Raw genomic sequence first — 24,440 nt, 5'->3', positions numbered from 1 at the left:
TTTTCCTCAAAATTCTACACGCAATATCCCATAACGACAAAATGAAAATAGTTCGTTTAAAATTTTTGCAAATCTATTAAAAATAAAGAACGAAAATATAACATGTACATAAGTATTCACAGCCTTTGCTCAATACTTTGTTGAAGCACCTTTGGCAGAAATTACAGCCTCAAGTCTTTTTGAGTATGATGCTATAAGCTTGGCACACCTATTCTTGGGCAGTTTCTCCCATTCTTCTTTGCAGGACCTCTCAAGCTCCATCAGGTTGGATGGGGAGCGTCGGTGCACAGCCATTTTCAGATCTCTCCAGAGATGTTCAATCGGGTTCAAGTCTGGGCTCTGGCTGGGCCTCTCAAAGACATCCACAGAGTTGTCCCGAAGCCATTCCTTTGTTATCTTGTCTGTGTGCTTCGGGTCGTTGTCCTGTTGGAAGATGAACCTTCGCCCCAGTCTGAGGTCCAGAGCGCTCTGGAGAAGGTTTTCATCAAGGATGTCTCTGTACATTGCTGCATTCATCTTTCCCTCCATCCTGACTAGTCTCCCAGTTCCTGCCGCTGAAAAACATCCCCACAGCATGATGCTGCCACCACCATGCTTCACTGTAGAGATGGTATTGGCCAGGTGATGAGCGGTGCCTGGTTTCCTCCAGACATGACGCTTGGCATTCAGGCCAGAGAGTTCAATCTTTGTTTCATCAGACCAGAGAATTTAGTTTCTCATGGTCTGACAGTCCTTCAGGTGCCTTTTGGTAAACTCCAGGTGGGCTGTCATGAGCCTTTTACTGAGGAGTGGCTTCCGTCTGGCCACTCTACCATACAGGCCTGCTTGGTGGAGTGCTGCAGAGATGGTTGTCCTTCTGGAAGGTTCTCATCTCTTCACAGAGCAACGCTGGAGCTCTGTCACAGTGACCATCAGGTTCTTGGTCACCTCCCTGACTAAGGCCCTTCTTCCCCGATCGCTCAGTTTGGCCGGGCGGCCAACTCTAGGAAGAGTCCTGGTGGTTCCAAACTTCTTCCATTTACGGATGATGGAGATCACTGTGCTCATTGGGACCTTCAATGCTGCAGAAAGTTTTCTGTACCCTTCCCCAGATCTGTGACTCGATACAATCCTGTCTCGGAGGTCAACAGACAATTCTTTGGACTTCATGGCTTGGTTTGTGCTTTGACATGCACTGTCAACTGTGGGACCTTATATAGATGGTGTGTATCTTTCCAAATCATGTCCAATCAACTGAATTTACCACAGGTGGACTCCAATCAAGTTGTAGAAACATCTCAAAGATGATCAGTGGAAACAGGATGCATCTGAGCTCAATTTTGAGTGTAATGGCAAAGGCTGTGAATACTTATGTACATGTGATTTTTTTTCGTTTTTGATTTTTAATAGATTTGCTAAAATTTCAAAAAAATGTATTTCACATTGTCATTATGGGGTATTGTGTGTAGAATTTTGAGGGGAAAAAAATGAATTTAATCCATTTTGGAATAAGGCTGTAATATAACAAAATGTGGAAAAAGTGAAGCGCTGTGAATACTTTCCGGATGCACTGTATATCTACTATCCAAAGAACGTCTGCGGCAATTTTGGTCGCATTTGAATGAATATTTGTGTTAGTACTGTTGCCTTTCAGTAAGAAGTTTTGGGGTTGGATAAGAGGTGGGAGAGCAGTGAGAACAGGGCGAGGGAGCAAAAGAAAGAAAGGCCAACTATGGTGGAGAGTGTTGATGTGACGGCACAGAGAGAGAGAGAGAAAGAGAAAAAGAGAGATTCAGGCAGAGAGAGAAAAAGAGGAGGACAAGAAAAGAGAGTTGTCCTGGAGGCAGAGCTAGTAAATGAGTCATTGGCGTGGATCTTCTATCAGGTCTATTCTAACAGTGCGAGAAGTGAATGGATGCCTTAAAGGTTAGGCATAAAATGATTTCTCATTTGGCTGCGATATCCCCCCAGGTAGACATTAATGCTTTAGTTATGGACTTGACTGTAAAAGCTCCTGAGGTAACGTGCTGCTTGCCTGCCATAAATATTGCTGGCTATTTATATGTATATTGTGATTTCAATGAGGCTGCTTTAATGGAGTGGAGCGTATTTTTGTGCAAATAGTGGGTAAAGTTGATGTGATGCTGTGAGTCATTTCTACAGCCAGGTAGTCACTCTGTCTACAGAGCCAACTCCCCCGGTGCTATGGATCACAGCTGAGACCCTATTCAGCTCTGATCTTCCCGACCCATTTCAGCGCACACACACACACACACACACACACACACACACACACACACACACACACACACACACACACACACACACACACACACATGCGCCCCACACACACACACACACGCACGCACACGCACACACCAACGCACACCAACAAAAAAAGGCCATGCATTCATACAAAGTAAAGCAGCACACAACACAAAACGCTTACATATGTGCCAAGCTTCATTTCTGCTCTGTCGTGTCTGTTCGTGTCACAACTTTGCAGATGTTTTAGCCATGGGGACATGAACACTAAATTTGCACAAATTCTGTTCTCAGTCACTTGGTCGGAACAACGGGTTTTGAAATGATAATGAATCTGTGGGCCAGGATCTCCCACGTGGCATCGTGTCTAGTGTGGAAACAGAAGCAATAAAATAAGGCAGCCCTGGAAAGCAGCAGTATAAGATTTTTTTTTTCCCCCCACCAAATGGGAAAGTCAAATTCTGGCTGAACTAGATAGATAAAACAGTCTGTGTTTCTAAGAAGTGATAAAATGTTAAAAAATGTGAGTCTGAGGTTGCAGTGCAGATGGCTTCTCATACAGCTAATTTACAAGACAAAGTACAGCTGTATTCAGTATTAATCAATACAATAATAAAAATAAAACTATGTACACACTATATTATTGTTGGGTGGAGACACAATCATAATTTAACACACGGCTGTACACTCCAACACGTGATTTCAGATGTTGATTACAGGTGTGTGATAAAGAAAATCACCTCATCCCATATCAGACAGGAAGTGATTCAATCTCACACTTAAAGACAAAGAAGGAGAGGCAGTGCACAGGTCAAATTCTACAGAGATATATAACCCAGCAAGGAGCATTGTCCCTCCAAACTCAGTGTGTGATCATGACAGTGGCGAATGGCAAATCTGTGGAGATGCTGCATCCTCTCCACACCGCAGCTGTCCCTAAGCCAGAGCTGCTGTGTATTTTTGGGACTGGGGACTTAGGGCGCTCTCTGGGCCTGCGTCTCCTCCAGTCTGGCTATGAGGTGGTGTACGGCAGCCGCAGACCGCACAGCTGTGGCCCTTTACCTCTGGGAGCTCAGGTACAACACATGGCACAACACAGAACTTTAAATTGTTCAAATGTAGAAAAAACTGTGCTCAATTATGTCCAAGTCCTGATTGTGTATTTTGTACAGGTGATGAGCCACGCAGCAGCAGCCCGGTCTGCCAGTCTGATCTTTATTTGTGTTCATAGAGAACACTATGAATTCATGGAGACAATGGCCCCTCAACTTGAAGGAAAGGTGAATCAAGGTCTAATGTCAGGATTGGAAACAATGATGTACACAACATCTTGCCTAACTACCAGGGAACAAATCAGGAACTTCTGTGAATCAGGGAAATTTTAATTCAAAACATAATAAAGAAGTAGCTAAAGGGCCATAAACAGCTAGCACATATTTGTTTTAAATCTGTGAATCTACATATTGAAGCTACATATTGCTCCCAGCAAATTCTGAATCAGGTGCTAAACGTCTGAGACAATAATTAAACATTACTTGATTGTATACATATAATACATTAACGTCCAAATTATCAGTTAGTGGTTCCGAACCCTTTTAACAAATCTTTAAACCATACAATAGCATAGTGATGTATTACATTGACTTGTGGATGTTCCATTCAAAACTGTTTTTTTTTCTCCAAAGAAACAACAAAAACATTATTCCTCAAGAATTTTGGAAATGTGTTTTGCCTTTACATGATCTTTAGACTCCTCAACAGTTTGTTCTACAGTAACTTATCATTAGCCACAGCATAATTTATGATTCAGATTGACTCCAAATTCAAGCATTATGTTTTCCTCAGTAACTGTTCTGGTTTGTTGTAACTCATTAGAGTCAGATCTTTCTAGTGTTAGGTCTATTACTGACAACAAGTCATTAATTATATCTTACTGACATTAGCTTTACATTGTTTTTGCTTGACATGCTAAAATGGTTATGCTACTGCGTAACTCAATGTGTTATCTTCAACATGATTTAAAGGCAGGATTAAAAGATTAAACACAAATAATGGAATGCAATATATCATAATATTCAAATGTGGTTATACACCACCTTTCAAAAGAAGGTAGAAGTTGCACAGGAATGTCAAGATCAATATATTTCAGCTCAAATAAATCACAACAAATAAAGTATAATAAATTACTCCGAAATACAAATAGAGTGAAATGAATAAATTCCATTTGATTTAAAAGAGTTGAGAAAAGGAGAGGTAGCTATAAAAAAACATTGTTACTCTGGTAAAATATTAGTATGTAGAGCATCCAAATCTCAGTGTTTCAACTCCTAAATATTCTTCAAAAGGAGTGTAATAACTGCAGCAATATGCTCTGTTCATACCTTTATCACAATTCATGAATTTCTCACATCTTTATTCTCAAGGGGCTGTGTGAGATAAGATAATAATAATTTACTGAGGAGATTTAACTACTTTATTCTTTTTTCCCCTCTTCTGCATCAATGCCGATCGGTTACTTTCAAGGTGTTGGTGGACCTCAGCAACAACCTGAAAAAAAATGTGTACCCAGAAGCCAATGCTGCCTACTTGCAGAGGTAAAAGACTCCTGTTAAAACAGGGAAAATAAACAGAAAGTGTCTCATCCATGAATAAAATATGTATGTAAATTATTCGGTCAAGTATGGTTTTATGTCTGCAATGTTCTCACAGAAGAAACATAACCTTTCTCCGAACAAATAGTGGTTTGTTGTCAAAAATCATTTTAGAAACAGTAGGTGCCACAAGAGCCAGATGTCTTATGTGAGAGTAACATTGTTTTGGGAAAGTGCTCCTAAACACCACTTAGAGAACGAGACATCAGGCTCTCCACTGAATCCAAAAGAAATCAAAAATAATGCTGGGTTGCAGCTCCTTTGGCAGTTTGGCCTGCTGTGTGTCTATTCTGCTGAAGTGAAACATTGATTCTCATCATTCTGAGACCTTTCATTCCCCGTTGGTGTATTTGTAGAAAGAAACAATAGCAAGTAAAGTCCTTGCTGTGTGTTCTGCAGGCTGGTCCCCAAAGCTGCTGTGGTGAAAGGCCTTAACACGCTGTCTGCCTGGGCCCTGCAGAACGGACTCCTGGCAGGGAAACAGGTAAGAGAAGAGTAGAAGTAAAGAATCTGTTCGAGGATGTCTGAGGGATCAAGGCGAAACACAGAATCTTCCGAATCTTAAGGAAGACTTTGGTTGACTAGTGTAAAGAAACAAAGACAGAGCAGGAACAGGGGAGGAGTTAACCAGCTTGATCCCTTCATGATGAAAATGTTTGACTTCAAACCAGGCAACAATAACTGCTTTCATCATTTCCTGCAAAACGATAGGGAAGGTGTCTCTTAGACTTGATAATGATAGGCTCGCCTCACCATACACCATGCAAAATTTAGGGAAAGGAGTTGATTTCTTTTGTGTTGCTGCTTGCTGATTATTGATTTTGCTGTTTGTCCGTAGCAATGCAAAAGAAAAATGAGGACAGTCCTTGTATAAATACGCAAACAAACAAACAAACACACTTTATGATGTTACAAAGTCAAAAGACCAGTGTTTATTGCAGTTTCCGTTTCACGTCTACAAAGAGAAACACAAACATGCTGGAACCTCTGGAGACCAAACCTGAATCTGCCTCAAATCCTCTTCAACACAAACAAGCCCCCTTACATACACACACAGACACACAGACACACACACACAGAGACACACACACACACACACACACACACACACACACGCACACACACACACACACACACACACACACACACACACACACACACACACACACACACACACACACACACACACACACACATACCACTGCAGTGCTCTATTTCTTTGAAAACAGGTAGCTCGGAGAGAGCAGAAGTGGTGTGTCTGAATGTGTGTCTTTATCAGTGCATGTGTAGTTACAGTATATATTTTCCCATGCACGTGCTTGTATGTGTGTGTTATTCCCTGGCCAGCAATTTGATTAGATCCACAGCGGGGCTGTGGCTCTGTCACATTTACATTCAGATGGAGATTTAGTCTGTCGGCCATCCCCTGCTGTTACTGGTGCAGTAATGTAGGGAGACATGGCTGGCTGCCCGGTCCACTTATACACACACCTGGGGAAAACTGCTCAATCCTACTGACTCCACTATATGCCTGTCAAACTGCTCTCTCTCTCTCTCTCTCTCTCTCTCTCTCTCTCTCTCTCTCTCTCTCTCTCTCTCTCTCTCTCTAAGACTCTACGGCTCTTGGTATCTCTCGTCTTTTACAAACAACTTAATCGTCTTATCACAGAGCTGTGAGTGTAGTAATAAGCTTCAGCATGGTGAGATCTAGAAATAGGATTACATATTGAGCAGCATATGTATATAAGGTACCCATGTGTCTTTACATAGACACTTCCAGGGGCTTCATCTTAAAATTAGACAGCACTGGGAGAGAAACAAAACCTGGGTAATTCTGTAGCCATATACTGTAGGTGTACACTGTGCAGTCATGCGCTAGATATTCCAAATAGGGCTGGTGAATCATCTAACAACAATCTTAGGTCATTTATTAGCAACAGAAAGACACAGCTAATGAGAATGCAGCAAGGGAAAAATATTTATATTCCTATTGTTATGCTAAGGCATTTTCTAAGAAATGATGCATTTGTTTTTTTAAATTACTGACTGAGAGACTGCATAATTGCAGATAAAGGGGATATTTTAAGCAGCACTTGGACAAGCTGAAACTTTACAGATAAATAAAATTGCAATTTAAAACAGATAAACCTATTAAAAACACAAATGCTGTTGCTCCGATGGAAATATTCCTCCATTGTAAACATGAATACAGTGGAGGTTTTTAAATCAGTTCCACTGACCGGCTGTTGTAAATACTCACAATAGAGAAACAAATGGGTGACTGAAAAGTCAGCAACAAATACAGTATTTATTCTTGTTTGACTAATCTACAATGGTCAGCTTTCTCACACAGAAATTATTTGTCCTTCTTAAAATAATGAAACAATATATTTCTGACTAGATTGATACCTGCAGTAGAAAACAATGGGTTTGGGGCTGAGTGGTAAAGCTAATGGCTGCAAAGCAAAAACTATGGACAGACAGACTAGCTCGCTTTTGTTTTTGGTTATTTCATGCTATTATTTTTGACAATAATGTAATTATAGTATATATACTTTTACTCTCTCCCAATTTAAAAATAACCTATACTACCATGTTCTAGGTGTACCTGTGTGGGAACAGTGCTGAAGCAAAGCGGGCAGTAGCAGAGATGGCCACCAAACTGGGCCTCACAGTTCTGGACAGGGGGTCTCTCTCAGCAGCCGGAGAGCTGGAGGACTTCCCCCTGCAGCTGTTCCCTGAGTGGAGGCTACCACTATGCGTGGCTGTTGGCCTTACCGCCTTCTTCTTCTTCTATCTGCTCATCAGAGTTGTCATCTATGCATATGTTGAACAGGGGAAAGATATCTCCTACCAAATCATGGCGTCTCTAGCCAACAAGGTATAGATTTGCCCCGCTCTGTTTTGTCTCCTGAAGATTAGTATTTTCTGTCCCGTCTTCTAAAATTTTTACAAACGTGTATATTTTCCCTATTTCAGGTGTTTCCAATTGTGTCACTCATCATGCTGTCTCTCTGCTACCTGCCTGGTGTTATAGCTGCTTTCTTTCAGCTCTACAGAGGGACCAAATACAGGTCAGACATCAAACCAGGACGAAATGTTTTTGCTAAAAGTACAATTTGCTATAAAAGATGCAGTGTTTGTGGAGTGTAAAGTGTCTGTTTAATTTTTTGCATGTTACAGGCGCTTCCCTGACTGGCTGGACCGCTGGATGCTGTGCAGGAAGCAGATGGGTCTTATTGCACTAGGCTTTGCTTTTCTCCATGCCATCCTCACATTTATCATTCCTATTCGCTATGCTTTCAGACAGAATCTCATCCCGCGTGTGGTGGATGAGGTACAGCAAGCTGGCCAAAACTGACTGCATTGTTTTTATAATCGTGTACAAAGAAAAAAATTATACAAAGTCTACATTACATGTAAGATGCTGACTACAATAACTGTCTGTCTTCCTCTCTCTCTCTTTTAGATAAAGAACAACAAAACCACGCCATTTTACTTTGATAATACTGAAGCATGGGGTACAGATTCATTCTATGTTCTGGGAATCCTGGGCTTCTTTCTTTTTGTCCTGCTAGGACTAACATCCCTGCCCTCTGTGGGAGGCACTCTCAGCTGGAGAGAGTTCAGCTTCATTCAGGTCAGAGCGCAGCTGAAAATGTAAAGTCCATTTAGTGCAATTGTGTGAGTGTGTGTGTTTTATTGTTTAGGCTTACATCCATAATCAGTCATGTGCTTACCATCAGTAAAAACATGTTTTAGGGCCTTTATCTGTAATTTAATCTATATTTGGAGTTTCCAACTTTTTATCAGAGTTATTAAAGTGGTGTAGCAGCAATATGTCATTGGCACTTATCTCCCCAGAGCCTAGTTAACTAACGGCCTAACAGAGGCACACAGAGTGAAAGCCTGGCAGACTTTAGCCCAGGATTTTAAATGTTAAGTTATTCATTAAATAGAATTATGATACCTGGCAAATTCCCAACGGGAAGGTTGTTAATACAGGTCACAGGCCCATTTGTGTAAAGGTCAGGTCCATAGGTAGACCTCAGATAGGGAAAGGGGATAGAGGTCTAGGTCAAGATAATTCTTATTATCTGGTGAAAAGTTATGGAAGACAAAATAACAACTCCATTTACACAAACTTGCATGTTTTGTTACAGTTCTTATTACTGCTGTCAACAGGAGAATGTAAAGTTTTGAATGTACATGTTAATGCTTACAGCTGAGGGATTTGCCATTTTAAATTGGTTAAATAATATTCCTGATTAGCATTATGGGGGCAGAGTTTATTATTATGATATGAATGATTTCTTATTGTGCTGTTTGCACTTATTGTAAGTCGCGGTGGATAAGAAGATCAGCAGCCAAATGTTAAAAATGTAAATGAAAGCACATTACTAAAGTAATTAACAATAACTGAGTCTCAAAGGTCATTGGTGCTACAAAACCAATTATTCTGGAATGGCTGTGAAACAATTTGTATTTTTAGCTTATAACACTTGAGGATTCTGCAAGCACACAAAATGTTCATCATTCATCATAAGACATTCATCTTCAAATCTATTAGAACAATGGCACAGAAAACTTAGCTGTGGTGTTTAATTCTGTGTGGTTTTGTTCCAAATGTAAATCTTTACTTAATTAAAATAGTATTTATTTACTGAAAAAAATAGCTGAAATTCATGTAAATGCAGCATGCATAGCAGGACTTCAGTTAAAAACTACCCGTTATGGAAAGCCGGATTTCAACAGTGGTATATGGTATTTTTTAAATGTTAAAAATAGCTGAAAATAGTTAGCGAGGCTCTGTTCATAGGTAAAAATATCTGGCTATCAGTATTTTAAATTACTAACTAACATATATATTGCTCGTTTGATCCAAGCGGCAATGTAAAAGAAACAAGGCGTTATTGTTTTAAGGGTGATTATATGTGGGATTATTGTTTGCCTTAGTGCACTAAACTCCTGAGATATAATATGTAATTTAATGAGCTCCAGAGACGTGGGTTTTGTTACATTTGGACTGGGCCATGCTTCCCGTTTTCACTTGTTTCAAAATATTTCATCTAACTGAAAAAGTGAGACAGTAAGACAATAGACTAATTCCCTAAAATATTACACAATTCTTTCACTGGTTGCATTTTATGTTTTGTTTTGTTTTTCAGTCTAAGCTGGGCCACCTGACTCTCTGCATTTGCACAGCACATGGCTACATTTATGGCTGGAATAAATTCCTCCGCCCCTCCACCTACAATTGGTACACTCCTCCAGGCTACATGCTCTGTCTGATTGTGCCTTCTGTGGTGCTGGTGCTCAAGCTGCTGCTCCTCCTCCCCTGCGTGGACCGCACCCTCACCCGCATTCGACAAGGATGGGAGAGGACGCCACCGAGGGAGGAGATGGATAAGATCAACGCTACTGGCCTGTGAGCTCTGATCTTTGGAGTAATTGTGGTTGCTAATTATAGTTGGCTTCTTTCATGTTAGTTTGTAGAAAAAAAAAAATCAAGTGCACTATTTTTTGTATTCAGTATACATTTTAAATACAGATGATCCTAAAATGGAAAATATTTGCTCTTGTGTTTAAATAGTCATAAACTCAGCAAAATTATTTACAATATTCAGTGTTTTTATTTTGAAGAAATCATATTTTGTGGACAATGTATTAATTCTCTAAAGAAGAATAAAGTAATGTTTCTATGCTTAGTTGGTGTGTTATTGTGTCCCTTGATCAGTGTGTGCTTTCTCTTAATTGTGCAATCTGCAAACAAAACAAGAAAAAAACTATAGTTTATTTCAGCCAAATGGTCAAGTCTCTATGGATATAAAGTCTATATTCTTTCAGCTTGGAAAAAACAGACAGCTCATGTCTTTTTCACCAAATTTGGGGAAAAATAGATTCATATCCCCTGCTGAAATCCATTGTTTTGATAAACATAGGCAATAGTTTCTGTTTTCCACTTCTCTCTCTGCATGTGGTGCTACTGCATCCCCGAGGTTGCTTTCTTTTCAGGATGTTATTGATCTCCCTGTTTTCTGCCACCTCACTACCCAAACCTGCCTCCCTCTCAAGGGAACGCAAATGTACACACGAATACACACGTTTTCTCTTTGCTTACGTATGCACATACTGTACTCAACGTAAAGAAGAGTAGGGTTGAGCTATATTTCCACACACAGTGTCAATACGTGTGCACACACAGATACATACATGGCAGTGGCAAACCTAAGAGTGTGGATCCCACATTTCATAGCCTAAAAGACTCAAGAGGCAAAAGTGCCCACCCCTGCTCTATACTCTATACTATATACTCTATACAATATACTATATACTCTATACTCTATACTATATACAACATACTATATACTCTATACTATGTACAAAAATTAATTTTGGGTCACGTTTTGGACAACATGCATGACTTTTCTTTGAATATTTTGGACAACATACTTTGGATATTTTGGATGACTTTTCATGACTTTTTTGAGTATGACCTTTTTCTGAAATGCCTCAAGTTACTTTTCACTGTGAGGCAACTGCTCTAACACCACTGTGTCATACTATATCATGTCCGAAATATGAAAAAAAAAAAAAAAAAAAAAAAAAAAAAAAACACTTTTGGACTTTTATTTTTGTATTGTTGTTGACCTTTGGTTTTGTATTAGTATGACTGCATGTACAAACGAACAGTGGCTGGAGAAAGAGTTTCACGGAGTTCACTCAGAGTTTCCAGCAACTCAACCGACCGTCTGGTTAACTCAACAGGTAAAAGATTCTACTTCACCAAGGTTGCTATTAATGGTTCAGATTCCACCTTGGCCTGTTGATGGTGATTCAACTTTTAGTGAAGTTTAAATGTTTGGAGAAATTTACACTACACATTACAGGAAGATATTTAATATCACTGCAGACCCCCTTGAAAACATGTATATCCACTATCCAAAGAATGTGTGCGACAATTTTGGTCGCATTTGAATGAATATTTGTGGACGGTGGAGTTGTAGGTTGCAGTGAGCCAAAGATTTGTCACAATGTAGACCATCACCTGGCAAGACTGGTGGCACAGTGGTTAGCACTGTTGCCTTCTCAGTAAAAGGTTTGGGGATTTGATTCCCCCTTTGTCATGACTTAAAAAAAACTATTGTCAGTCATTTTTGACTTAAAAATGCCAGTCATTTTTTGAACAACATGCATGACTTTTGGGTCACTGTTTGGCCGCCATGCCACGGGCACACTGATTGATCAGGTCAGACTTGATCAGACTATGAGTAAACGTGGGAAACTCACAACACATCCTCTCACTAAAACGACATAATAGGTAGATTTCCACTCACTCCCATATATATATGGGCCTTTTAAGCACCCTTCGTTAGACCAACACGTCCTCACATCTAACAAACGAAGTAGATCATTTGATTGTTAAAGAGTACGAGTGACAGGTGTACTGGACCTTTGTTGTTATGGCAACAATAATAAACACGTGGCTTATAATGTGAAACGGTTGGAGTTGTGTCACATTTAGGTCCCAAATCTTCTTGGTGAGTTTTAGGATAAGATTACAGTTTGGGTTAAAATAACTACATGTTTTACATAACTAACATGAAATAAAAAAAAACCTGACCTTTGGTTTTATACAAGACACAAACAGCGGCCTCCTGGGTGAGGGTGTTTCACCTATGCCACCACTCCTGACCTCTGACGTTTGCGGACTTTATCATTATCTTTACTCCCTTACATGACTTCCTCCTTTGCTCCTGTTGTGATTACCACAATTACAAGAGGTCTCAAAAATTATGAATATAATTTGTTTTTTTACCACCTTTCAACAGTCCACCAGTGTTGTTGTTTTCAGCACGGGGATGGGCTGTAATCTCACTAGTGATGGCTGTTGAACATGTACAGAATGGTTAGGAGAGGTTTGTATACAACACTAATGATCCACAGACAGAAGAGAAAACAGAGGAAGATGGAATAGCTGTCACCACAACAGGGTTTCCTGCTATATAAGACATCTGCAGTGCTTATTTTGCCCAAAGCAGAACATTTAGTCAGAGACATCCTGTTATCTAGCATCTAACAGCATTATCTCCACACACAATCTGTAATCTCTCACACCCTCTCTCGTTGTATTATTCTCCTATTACCAAAGAACCACTGTTGATTCTAGCCCATTTCCTGCTGTTGGGGTGTGTTGGGCTGTGTGAGTATGAGTGTGTGTCGGTGTGTGAAATAAAGTATTCCAATATTGCCCCAGGAAAGAATTAAGATCTAACAACATGCAGAAAAGCTGTGAAACAAGCTAGTTTACATACTTCATTTCCTCTCATGTTTAATTTCACACTCTGAGACAGCCCTGAAACATATAATAATTTGATGTGTCCAGCCATGAAGGTTCATCTCTTTGTGAGTATAAATAAACAGAAGGAATTGTTGGTTAATACACAGATCACGGACAATAAAGAGTTCACACAGGATTCATCTGTGAAATGTACAACTGGATAACAAAGCTGGTTTTCTGAAATCACAAACTTTACAGTGCTCTGATCATTTTTGAACATACCTTAAATTTTTGCACTGTTTTTTTTTTTTTTTTTTTTTTAAAAAGGTCTTCCAACACTAAATTATCTTTGTAAAGTTGTAAGAAAATCGGTTTATTTTTGAGAACTTAAAAAATATTCTAAATCAAGATGCATGTGAATTAGCCCTTGCCTAATTCACAGGCAAATAACAAAAATTGTTATTGCTAATGCAGATATGTTTTGAGCCTTGATTACTAGACAACATTAGTACTACTTTCTTTTGTCATAAAAGCTGATAGAATATCACAGTAGAAACTCAAACAATCTTGTTTTGCCTTGATATTTTGCCTTATCCAAATAGTGTCTTCTTTCACAGAAATCCAAGGCTGTACAGACATTCAACACCCAGAAAAGGCTCTTAAGAACTATTTACATTTATTTCAACCTAAATACACAGTTTTGAAAGGAGGTCTGCTGAAGTTTTTAGGCTTTCAATCTGAAATTTATATTTTGCCTTTTAATGTTTCTGCCTTCTCTGAACTGAGTTACAAGGTTCTTCAGGCTCAAAGAAAAACTACTTTTGTTGCCAGAAATAAATTAAACTCTTTCTACATATGGTAAGTCCTGTCATCCTTTTTTTTTTCTTTTTTCATAGAGACCAGAAAGCCCAACTGTGTGTGCCTCGGGATTGCATTTAAGACTTATATTTTCAGCACAGCATGAGCTACATGCACCATGGCCTGAGACATCAATGGGGCAAATGGCATCTCGAGCAAACGTGTTTCTCATTGTCTGGTGGATTAGACCTTGACAATATTCTAAAATTCTCAGTCTGTTGAGGTAAAAGTTGCCTTCCATTACATCAGGAAGCAACTAGCCTATCACAAGGGCCTTTTTTTGAGTTCTCACGCAGCACATAATACTTAATCGATTCAGCAGGAATGTCAAAAGAGCGGTGTTTAACAGGAGTAGTGTTACTGCTGCAGCTTCTATCTTGCAGCCTAATTTATTGTGGAATTCCCTGGAGGTTTGCAAGTAGGCTACAGCATCACCAGCGCTATATTTTGAGCAAATGTTAAGATTTTTTCAGAGTCGATTTCAACCCGGTCAAAATATTACAATTATGAATATCTAATTGTCCTACTTGGTTGTTATGATAGTGAACCACATCTTGAAGGCTGATAAGGCACTGCCCATTTAATCTCTACAGACATGCAGGCTTTTGTATAGTTCCTGTTACATGCTTGAATGAAAGATCAAGGTAAGTTATGCTTCCTTTATTCATTTTCAAGTTACATTATGATGAAATTTAGAGTCAGACTACCAATAGTTTTGAAGCATTGACTCACATGCTTCAAAACAATATGTACAATAAAAAACATTTTTTTAAAAACACCACGTACAATCAAGAAGATCAACATGACCTACCATGAGGTCCTGTGACAATAAGGAGGGTATCTTTAAATGGGTAAATATCCTTTTTTTAATTTTTCATTTAAAGGATTTAAAGAATTTTCTGATTTATTGTTTACAATTTACCTACTGTCTTTTCAACAAGTTGTTGAAGAGCTTTTGAAATTAATAAGGTTTCTGGTCTTGCTTGTCTAAAGTACAAGTAATACTGAAAGCTTATCAGTAAAAAAGACTTGGAAATTGATGGAGCAATACCAAGCTAAATTAAGAAGTCATAAAAAGAGGAGACATATACAGCAATGACAATCTTAAGATTCAAATCTCTTTTGGTTAATTTATAAAACATTGGCAGGAGTAATTGATGTTGTCCAGGAAGCTGTCAAAAGACTACTGTCTTTAATGAATGCTGAAATAGCTATTTTAACATTTATCAGTTCAAAAATTTACATTTCAATTTTACATTGATATGGAAAATTCAGATTTATAGAGAATCTAATCCTATTTCCAAATGTTTTAAAATTATTTTTTTGAATGTACAAGTAAACTGGACATGGACCCCCACAAATCAGACAATCCTTTCTGTTTTGGACTAGAGATCTATCAATTAGTTTATTAAAAAAAAAAAAAAAAAATAGGTTGCCTCTGCTTTTGTCCTATTATGATCCCAACAAAAGGTCCATAGTTTTTATAGGGAATAAGTCAACAAGGCTTCACTGATGCAGGAACCAAAGTGAACTAAAATGTATTCCCCTTTGTTTGTAATGTACAACTTCTTGTACCATCCACGACCAGGAGTGCCACACAGGGGCTGAGAACTGGATGAGACTACAGTGGGTACGGAAAGTATTCAGACCCCTTTACATTTTTCACGCTTTGTTTCATTGCAGCCATTTGCTAAAATCAAAAAAGTTCATTTTATTTCTCATTAATGTACACTAAGCACCCCATGTTGACAGAAAAAAACAGAAATGTAGAAATTTGTGCAAATTTATTAAAAAATGTTGTGTATCTTTTGTGAGTGTTCCAAGTAAGTGATACTAAACTGTGTTGAGGAGAAAAACTGGTCACCTATTTACAATCAATGTGCATGTCAGTGAGATTTGAGCGTAACTGATGCTCCAAAAATGTATGGCTGTTTTTAAGATTTTTTTCATAAAAAAAAAAAAAAAAAAAGCAACATACTAAATAAAATATGGGATATGAAATATAAACCATATTTTTTGGGGGTAGGAAATGCTGCAGTAGTTTCATGTTTGTTCCCTGCCTATAAATAGTTCTAGAGGAGATAGAAAACATCAGTCTGTGCAGCAGTGTAGCCGACTGCTGACTGAGGATATGCACGCAGCCATGTCGAATATTTTATATATATTGTCATTGACAATGACGGACGGGGAAACTATTTAACTGTAAACAATTAGGATTTTAATGTGATGTAAATGAATAATGAAATCTTACTTTCCAATTGACTAATATGGAGACGTTCATTCTCACTAAAGTTGTACCAGAGTAAACAAAAACAAACTTTAAAGGTCCAATATGTAAGAATTAAGTCTCATTGTTTTAGCAAACTTTGTACAGTAAGAGATGATATTGAGTCAATGGAGTGCCCAGACAGTGTGTATTTGTTGCCAACTAGTCAGTAGTTGGCATTCTTTAAAACTGATGATTATTCAGTTAGATTGTGTGAACCCGATAGTGACTCTGTTAAGACTATACTTTACATTATAGCTTGATATTTAGCAAGAAAACAGCCACAGCAAAACTATATATATCGGTGCATGGTCAAAACGTTTTTGTTAAAAGGTTTGTATTGTCAATAGACTAAACTAAATTTTGAATTTGAATTTGAAATTGTCAAAAAAAAAAGTCAGTACGCCTGATTTGTTTTCTACAAAAAATTGCCTCAGGTTGGTAGGTACCTAGATGATGAGCTCATTAAACAAATCACAAAGAACTATTCTAAATCGCTTAAAAATACAACTCTTGGGTTTGCTTCTTTTTTTTTTTTTTTGCGTAGAGGTTAGAATACATGGCATCCTCTTCCTCTCATATTGGAGTGAGGGTAGACTGGATGCTCCAGTAACTATTACCTGTTGAGGCATCCGGAGGTATTACAAGACGAGACAGGACAAGGCTATCTAATGAGCTGGCTAATTTCACAACGCAACACAAAAACATCTTTGACCTGACATCAAAACTGCTATTTCTTCACAATCTGTGGATGAGTTAAATTCATTTGTTTTTATGTTTCAAAACAAAAAATTTCACATATTACACCTTTAATACTTTTAAGATACAAAGTTTAGCAGTGTCAGTACTGGTATTAAATAACCTTAAATAAAATGCCATACAGCTGTCAACAACATATTATGCCGTACTGTGACATTCACAGCCATAAAGAGGAAATTGTGTAAATTAGATAAAACAATTTTTTCTTATGAAACAGTAGTTGTGCAACAGAGGATAACAATGGACAGCAACCGGCATTAAATGCCTCGGGCAGTTTTCGGAGTGAGAGAATTTATCTTGTAACTACTGAATTGCTGTGCAGAAATCTGTCAATAAAAATACCATTTAAAAAGCCTGTCTGTAAATCCACTGATAATGAAGATAAGGGGAAATTGTTTTTATTAAGCCCATTATTAGGACAATAAAATTCATTAGATTAGCGTATTGTGATTTCAGGTCATGAGTTTTTGTACCGTGTGGAGAAAGGTAGACAATCTGTAGACGTGTAACATTTTGGTGAACTTCAGTTGTAGCTAAGGGATATAAGGACAGAAAAATGTATGAATGCCACAAAATGTGCAACCTAAAAATGTGTCAGTTTGTATGAGTGGGATTTGTGAGGGACTGAAAAAGAAGAAAACTAGTTAAAGCAGGAGTTTGCATGTTCTCCCTGTGCCTGCGTGGGTTCTATCCGGGTACTCCAGCTTCCTCCCACCATCCAAAAACATGCACCTCAGGTTAATTGGTGGTTCTACAAATTGCCCTTAGGTGTGAATGAGTGCGTGAATGGTCTTTGTTTCCGTCTGTCTCTACGTGTTGGCTCTGTGATAGACTGGCAACCTGTCCAGGGTGTACCCTGTCTTCGCCCAATGTGAGCTGGGATAGGCTTCAGCCCCTCTGTGACCCTGTTCAGGATAAAGCGGGTATAGATAATGGATGGATGGATAGTTAAGGCGCATACTGTAGAACACGAGGAACAGCTGGGTGCACATGTGACTTGGACTCAGATGGAACAACTTGTGCGCAGTACAAGATGGCATGTGTAGAACATCAGCACAACTTATTATGTACAAGACAAAAATGTATCAAATGATTGGTTTGCAGAGAAGGGGTGAGAGGAGGATGGAGCAGCTATCGCCTCCTTTAGCCCAATGCAGAACATTTAGTCAACAACAACAATATTATCTGCACACACAATTTATGATCCCTTGAACCTGCATTGCATTATTCTCCTATTACCAAAGAGCTGCTGTTGATTTTAGCCTATTTCCTGGTTGCATTGGTCTGTGTGTGTGCGTGTGTGTGCACGCGCACTGATATTTAAATGTGATAGAGTATTCCAGTATTGCCCTGGGAAAAAATTAAGATGTCGAAAAAACAAGCGAGCTTAAATTTATCATTTCCACTTGTGTTTAATTTCACACATCTAGGCAACCTTGAAAAACCATAATACGATTATGTGTGTCCAGCAATGAAGGCTTGATACTGTATATGAGCATGAATAAACAGTTGAAATTGTGTCTGAGAACACAAATGCTCCCTGGATTCATCTGTGATATGTACACTTGGATGCTGAATCGTGCAAAGACAACTTTTTGTTGTACAACAATGCACTAATACCATCCAAATCTCCTGCTTCTGTCTCTGGGAACATACTGTTAGATCATAAAAAGCTTAGATTGTGTTTAAAGAGCATACAGCAATGATTAATTGTGATATTGTGAAGGTTATACATTATTATGTTATAAAGACATGAAACTGGGGTACAATAATATTCAGGTTGTTATTAAAAAATTTCCTATTTCATTTTCAGCTCATAGATTAGACTGCTTTTTGCAGAAATAAAACATTGCTACAGTAAATGTATTTATCTAATCATTTCAAGATAAGTAGGTGAAGTTTTTACCTGATTATTTACATTAGTTGTTGAGCTATTGAAGTTAATGAACTGTCGTGGATTTTCTCTTGATCTAATTCTTGGTGAGAAAATGAAATAAAGGTTCTGACACCAAATGCCTTTGTCGTCTTTTAATCTTTGCAAAGAGGTATCAGTCACACAGAGTACATGAGCAGTCTGCAGGTAGTGAGAATGGGAGTGAGACCACAAGTACAGAAAACAAGAGCCTCTTTTGAGGAAAGTTCTGCTATCTCTGTTCAAAGCAGGTGGAGGACTCAACCTGCATGGGAAGAATCCTCCTGTGTCGTTTCAGTTGTACTCCCTACCGTCTGAGGGAACATTCAATATCATGGTCGAGGTCACAATGTACCAAACCATGTACAATAGAGAACAAAGAAAACATTTGTGTTACATAAAGAATATATGACATCATCTGTGGAATATACTGTACGTATCCAACAGAATATATGTATCACACGGACAATGGCATGGGAAATTACCATTGATATATATGAACATATATATATATATATATTTATATATTATTGTTGGGCGGAAGATCTTAATCGTTCCTCAAAAACATGAGCAAGCAGAAATGACACCACTGGGAGTGACTGAAATAAGTAACAAACATAGTCACATAAAAAAGGGGAGTCATATCTCTAAACGTGATGTTAACAATATAGTATATTTAGCAGGGTTTTCTATTAATGCAGGCAACACATGACAGTAAGGTTAGAGAGACAATACTAAGTAATAATGTAAAAAGAATCATGGTTTTGATCTTAAAACCAAACAAAGAAAATAAGCTAAAAAAAAAAAAAAAGAAAAATCTAAAATCTTTGAAATGTAAATAATTACAGGTTTCTTTGAATATCTATTGATAGTTTGGTTTTATTTTACAATATCTTGACACAATCCGTAGTGGACATAACATGACAAAAATACTGATTTTAAGAAATGGAAAGTCTTGGGTCAAAGATTTAGTGGCAGGTCTTTTGTTTATCTTCAATCAGCACTTTTCCTGTTATTTGGAAGTCAAGTGCGTTCCAGTTCAGCACAGTCCCTGGAGGGAAGTTTAGATCATTCATAAAGCCCTGGATCTCGCAAGGGGACAGGGCGTAGTCCCACATATGGACATCGGACATCATGCCAACGAAAGACTGCAGATGGTCAAAAGTCCCACCAAAGGAATCCTGGTCCTGAGAATTAGCAGAGAATTGAGTTAGCAGCTGCAGTTTACTACACAATACTTTTTTATATAGTTATATAGTCATGCGAAAATGATTAGGTCACAATCTACAGCATATTTGGAAGACTTAATATGATGATATTGAGAAATATTATTTGATTTATAGGATAATAATATAAATATGTGTTTCCCTGGATAGCTTGAGCCAGCTTAGCATAGTACAAGGACTGAAAATGGGGAAAGTCAAAGCAATATACAACCCCTTTTCCAAAAAAGTTGGGACGCTGTGTAAAATGTAAATAAAAACAGAATGCAATTATTTTCAAATCCCATAAACCTATATTTAATTGCAAATAGACCAAAGACAACATGTCAAATGTTGAAAGAGAAATTATATTGTTTTATAAAAAAATATATGCTTATTTTGAATTTAATGCCAGCAACACATCTCAAAAAAGTTGGAACAGGAGCATGTTTACCACTATTTTGTGTCACCTCTTCTTTTTACAACACAATGTCTGCTAACTATTTGCAATAAAATATGGGTTTATGTGATTTGCAAATCATTGCATTCTGTTTTTATTTACATTTTACACAGCGTCCCAACTTTTTGGGGATTGGGGTTGTACAAAAATATGTTTTGTCCATACCCAAATTCTACTATATGCCCTGGACTATTTCTTGGTGAGGAGCAGCTGGACACCAACTGAAACTCCAAGAAGATACTGGCTCAGAAAAAGTCTGGCACATAACAACTAGTTCAAGAGGGAATTGTTATTCTTACACTTTACAATACTACACTCTCTTGTCTGAAACAACAGAAACAATATATAAGGTAAGGTTTTAGATGTTGTGGTAGGTTGTATTAGCGGCACGGTGGTGCAGTGGTTAGCACTGTCGCCTCACAGCAAAAAGGTTCTGGGTTCGAATCCGGTCCTGGGCCTTTCTGTGAGGGGTTTGCATGTTCTCCCTGTGCTTGCGTGGGTTCTCTCCGGGTTCTCCGGCTTCCTCCCATCATCCAAAAACATGCACCTCAGGTCTGTGGACTGTGCTGACAGGTCATCATTGTAAATGAGAATTGGTTCTCAATTGATATTACCTGGTTAAATAAAGGTCAAATAAAATTAGACAGACCTGGAACCTTTAGACTGAGCCATTTATGCTAATCTAGGCTAGCAGGCTGCAATTATTGATCTCACCCAACTCTCTAAGAAAATCTGTGAATTTTAGATAATTACTATAATGCCTCTTTTCAATCATGATGATGTTAGTACACAGCCAGTTCTGTCTTGGTGTCCTTTGAAAACCGGTCCACATTTCGACAGGACCTGAACATCATAGTCAGGGCCTGGACATTGGGTTAGGGTTGGGAATTTCTATAAAAATGGTAAACATACTGATTGTAGTCTCCACATAAACGCTGTGCAGACAAGGCTGAAAAGGTTTGATATGTCAGTAAAATATACTATTGTCGTGGCATCTGAATCTCCTCAAACACACGCATGCACACTACAGTGTGTAGGTGAATCTGAAAATGACAATGTTTATAATAACTTTTCATAAAAAATGTCTGTTCCTCACAAACAGAAAAATTATTGCAAGCGATATCTGCCCTTATACAGCACCTTCTTATCTTTGAGGTTTACAAAGCCCGTTCAAATTTTGGACTCCCGTTCACACCCAAATATGATAGGAGCAAGGTGCTTGTCTGCCATCGTGAGCCACTTGAGGTTCACTGTCTTGCCCAAGGACACTTTGACATGTGGACTGGGGGAGACAACCCTGCAATATTTGGACAACCGGCTCAACCATCTGAGCCATAACAGTCCTCAATTTTGAGAATATACAATATGGTGATTAAAAAAAATCATGTCTCGTCTCCTTTTTTAAAGCTTTGAGTATTTAATGGTGGAATTCCAGAGTGACCCTGAGCACCTCAATCAGATTCAACTTTAATTTGGACCAACTGCATAGTCTGCTACCTGTTTTGAATCCTGCCATGGCCACTGATATCAGTAGTTACAACTTTTTCCAATTTTATGGAGCTGTGAACGTTTTTTTGCCATTCTTTTTTCATAGAAAATGCAGGAAACAAGTTGACGATCAGGCATTAGCATTGAATTGTTGAAAAAGGGGTTATTGTGTGGTACTTAAAAAACTGTACCTGTCCTAAAACGATTATGATGGGGCCACTGATGTTGGATCCAGAACTGGTGAACTTCCTACTGGATGGGTTTCCATCTATCCACATTTGTGTTAGTCCAGATGCACCATCCCATGTAGAACAAATAGAGTGCCATGTGTTCAGCCTGAAGTTCAGCCCATGAAATTCTGAATTCGTGTTCTTGACATACAGATAAAAAAAAATCCGTTGCAGCCGTCTTGAATATCAGGAAGTCATTGGAACCAGAGGGTGTCGCCAAAGAGAAAAGTGAGTGTTCTCTTTTGAGGTCTGTAAAGGATCTATAAGCATTGAGAAGACATTGTGCTTTGGATTGTCAGAGATACAGTATGTTTTTCTTTTTTTAAAATGCATTGTGAATATTCTGCACCTGAGACAGACAGTCACAGCACCCAGAGATTGTTTTGATATAGTCAGCCTCACGTGAGCTGTGTTGGTTTCTTGTGGGAAGGTAAACATTTTACTTGCCAGATCTTTAAAAAAAATTGAGAAACAAAATCTAAATTTCAAATGGAAAAAGAACATCCGGAGGACACACAGCAGAAAAGCTACGCTATATAGACAGATGGTTAAAGATAAGATGAGAATCAAATACAATTCTAATCAACCCTCAAATATAACATAGCTTAACTTTTCTGTCTGTACTACCTGCCCTTATCTGCTGTGTTGCCACATCATCCATGTGAAAGATTCTGCACTGCTTGCAGAAAATGAACTGCAGCTGGAGATTCCACTCAACTCACTGCCATTTGATGTTTGCCATAGTTTAATTATCTGTGGTGGGTTTATGGATTTTACCTCTGCCTTTGCACCTTGGACTTGTTTACTTATCCTGACTGCCTGCTGGACGTGAGCCAGCAAATTTGCCAAGCAATTACTTTCATACATTTTAAAGGTTAGATACGTTTTTGTATTGAGAACATAAGTTTTGACAAAGATCATAGCATATGGTTATGGGAAAAATTCCTTGTTATACATGATTTACCTCAAGGTTTAATGTTATCTATAATATTTTTGTGTTCTTTATCAGACCAGCAATTGTGGTATTGTGGCATCATGATAACAAAAAACAAAAATGAACACAATTAAATCCTGTAAACCTGCATGCATTTTAGTTGTGTTTTATTTAGATATTTTCTCTGTTAAATAAGTAAAAAAAAGTATTTTTACTTTGAGGAATGGCAGCACATGATGTCAGCATCACCAGCAGAAGCAATGGTACCATCTTATAAAAACACACACATTATATAAATCAAATACATTGGTAATACTTTCACTTTGATTTTGCTGAATTTGCTATGGCAGCCTGATACAGTATACAACACAGACAGAACATTTTCAAGATGTTAATTTTAATTTCTTCTACTTTGCCATGAATAACAAGTCTTACCTTAAATGCTTTGTCAGGATGCTGTGTTCAACAGTGTTAGAAAAATTACTCAGAGGCTGTATTCAAAATCAAACACATCGGACATTTATTCTTGCAAGAAGGAGCAAATACATGTACACTCAAAGAAAGGTGTCCAGCATTGCTCGAAGTCTCTTCTCCGTAGTTCAGCTTTTATACAGTGTGACAAACAGTTGATAGCCACCCCCACTTCTTCTGTATATCTGATTTTGTAGATAGTACTGAATGAGGTCGTAGGTCACAATATAAAGGTACAGAGACGTTGTAACTGAGACTATAGAACCATGTTGTGCAGCAGATAGACCAATATTTGACAAATATGATGAGTTCATTATTTTTCCATCATATCCCTCCTGTTTATACAAGGTATAACAAGTACTGAAAGATAAAAATAAAAGAATCATTATTAGGAAAATCATATTGATCACACAACTGTTGTTGTATACTGTTCAACCAGACTTCAGTCATTGACACTTCATCATCTCCATTGCCATTTCTCTCAAGTTTCGGCAAGGGATTCATTACTTTGTCACACGTCAGTGTCTAAGAACATGTCCTGTTCTCCAGGGAGGAGAACAAATATGTCGTCATAAGGGGGTGGTTCAGTCGTAGGTGGAGTCGGTGTCGTATTAGTGCTCTCGTACGTTTGGTCAGTTGTAGAAATTCGCATATAAAGTGTGTCCTGTTTAGTCAATGTAACAT

General features: G+C 38.2%; 2 protein-coding genes across 2 annotated transcripts; one reads left to right on the top strand and one right to left on the bottom strand.

Annotated features, from left to right (window-relative positions):
• Positions 1-371: 371 nt before the first annotated feature.
• LOC138191601 (metalloreductase STEAP4-like) lies at positions 372-10,327 on the top strand (the record flags this gene model as incomplete). The annotated part of the gene is made up of 10 exons (XM_069138506.1): positions 372-399; positions 3,175-3,320; positions 3,417-3,524; positions 4,768-4,838; positions 5,295-5,379; positions 7,498-7,776; positions 7,875-7,969; positions 8,079-8,232; positions 8,365-8,535; positions 10,064-10,327. Coding segments are annotated over 10 exons (1,401 nt in total), but the record flags the coding sequence as incomplete, so codon positions are not given.
• Positions 10,328-19,078: 8,751 nt separating this feature from the next.
• On the bottom strand, positions 19,079-23,852 carry LOC138194286 (serum amyloid P-component-like). The gene is given in 6 exon segments (XM_069142904.1): positions 19,079-20,158; positions 22,313-22,501; positions 22,503-22,611; positions 22,701-22,803; positions 23,501-23,555; positions 23,721-23,852. Coding segments are annotated over 5 exon segments (675 nt in total). The 5' UTR covers positions 23,721-23,852; the 3' UTR covers positions 19,079-19,939.
• Positions 23,853-24,440: the final 588 nt, after the last annotated feature.

This window comes from Embiotoca jacksoni, unplaced genomic scaffold (assembly GCF_022577435.1).
Source record: "Embiotoca jacksoni isolate LCO1_2020_lvr unplaced genomic scaffold, fEmbJac1.0.p SCAF_11, whole genome shotgun sequence".
Lineage (NCBI taxonomy): Eukaryota > Metazoa > Chordata > Actinopteri > Embiotocidae > Embiotoca > Embiotoca jacksoni.
The sequence above is the reverse complement of the archived record's forward strand: the minus strand, read 5'-3'. Positions and strand labels throughout refer to the sequence as shown.